The 1,414-nt window shown below is 37.6% G+C and overlaps 1 protein-coding gene across 1 annotated transcript; it reads left to right on the top strand.

The window, feature by feature from the left end:
- Positions 1 to 207: 207 nt before the first annotated feature.
- LOC111384313 (rho GTPase-activating protein 4-like) lies at positions 208 to 1,385 on the top strand (the record flags this gene model as incomplete). Its single annotated transcript, XM_023008580.1, has 4 exons — positions 208 to 328; positions 488 to 607; positions 649 to 957; positions 1,347 to 1,385. Coding segments are annotated over 4 exons (589 nt in total), but the record flags the coding sequence as incomplete, so codon positions are not given.
- Positions 1,386 to 1,414: the final 29 nt, after the last annotated feature.

Raw genomic sequence — 1,414 nt, 5'->3', positions numbered from 1 at the left:
TGGAGAAAACCCTTTTCGCAAAATATTTTGCGTAGCATTAATGTTTTAGTAGGTTTAAGGCCTGAAAAGACTAATAATTTTGCTTTTATCTATTTTCTTATTGTCATGATATGTACATTATATGCAGCAAAATTCTCTTGTCAGATAACAGAAAGACACTGCCCGAGTTTATTTCATGCCGTTGACTTCGATAATAATCTTTGACAGTACAAGAGTTTTTGGAGTTTCAACAGAGTCTATGCAGCTTTCTTTTGACTCCAGAGGTAATTGTGTGCCAACAATACTTCTGATGATGCAAAGACGCTTGTACTTCCAAGGCGGTTTGCTGGTAATATGACCTTGCATTATTTCCTTACTCTTCTTCTTCATTTATGCTGTCTAAAATTCTGAATCAAACATATAACTAAAGAGTTACAAAGTCATTATATGCTGATACTGTGATACTGTTTCGACTCTGGAAAACAACTGATTGCACTCGAATTCAAAGGCAGAAGGAATCTTCAGAATTAACGCTGAGAATGGCCAGGAAGAGTTTGTCAGGGAACAACTAAATAATGGGAAGGTTCCACACAATATTGAGGTTCATTGTTTAGCAGGTCTCATCAAGGTACTCCTCTGTGACTTGATTCTGCTGAATCCTTTCTTCAGAACTTCAGTAATCAGAAGAATTTAATGTTGTGTAAATGCTTATATATTGCATCAACTTCAAGTAATGGTGCTTTGCAGGCTTGGTTCAGAGAACTCCCAAGAGGAGTGTTGGACTCTCTCCCACAAGACGAGGTTATGCGGGCTCAATCTGAAGAAGAATGCACTCAGCTTTTACGGCTCCTTCCACCTACAGATGCCGCTCTATTGGATTGGGCAATTAACCTCATGGCTGATGTCGCTCAGCTTGAAGATTTGAACAAAATGAATGCACGTAATATTGCCGTAGTTTTTGCACCAAATATGACGCAGGTGAGCAGAAATGTAGTGGTCTATTTGTTAACTAAATAAATAAGCCTCTTTTCTATCAGTTTAAACTTTTAGATGAGGTGGTTTAACATGCTATCAGGTCGAATATAGATCTCAATTCAATTCATTCTGTCACCCACTGATGAAAATTGTGCACGCGACAAACTCTCTGTGAGAAAATTGAATCTGGCATGCAAGTGAGGGGATGTTGAAACTAAATGAGTAAATAATTTGTCATTTATTTAACAGCTTAAGCTTTAGATAATGTGGTTCAATACTCTTGATGGATGAGGTTTATACTATACTTCAGAATCTTTATCCACCGAGTTTTTATGTTTTCCTTTCACACTTACTCTAATTTGGTTGGAGGGTGCTATTTTTTCTTGCTGCAGATGGCAGATCCTTTGACAGCATTGATGCACGCAGTCCAAGTAATGAACTTCCTAAGAACTCTGATAGT

Source organism: Olea europaea, unplaced genomic scaffold (assembly GCF_002742605.1).
Source record: "Olea europaea var. sylvestris unplaced genomic scaffold, O_europaea_v1 scaffold28960, whole genome shotgun sequence".
Taxonomy (NCBI): Eukaryota; Viridiplantae; Streptophyta; class Magnoliopsida; order Lamiales; family Oleaceae; genus Olea; species Olea europaea.
The sequence above is the reverse complement of the archived record's forward strand: the minus strand, read 5'-3'. Positions and strand labels throughout refer to the sequence as shown.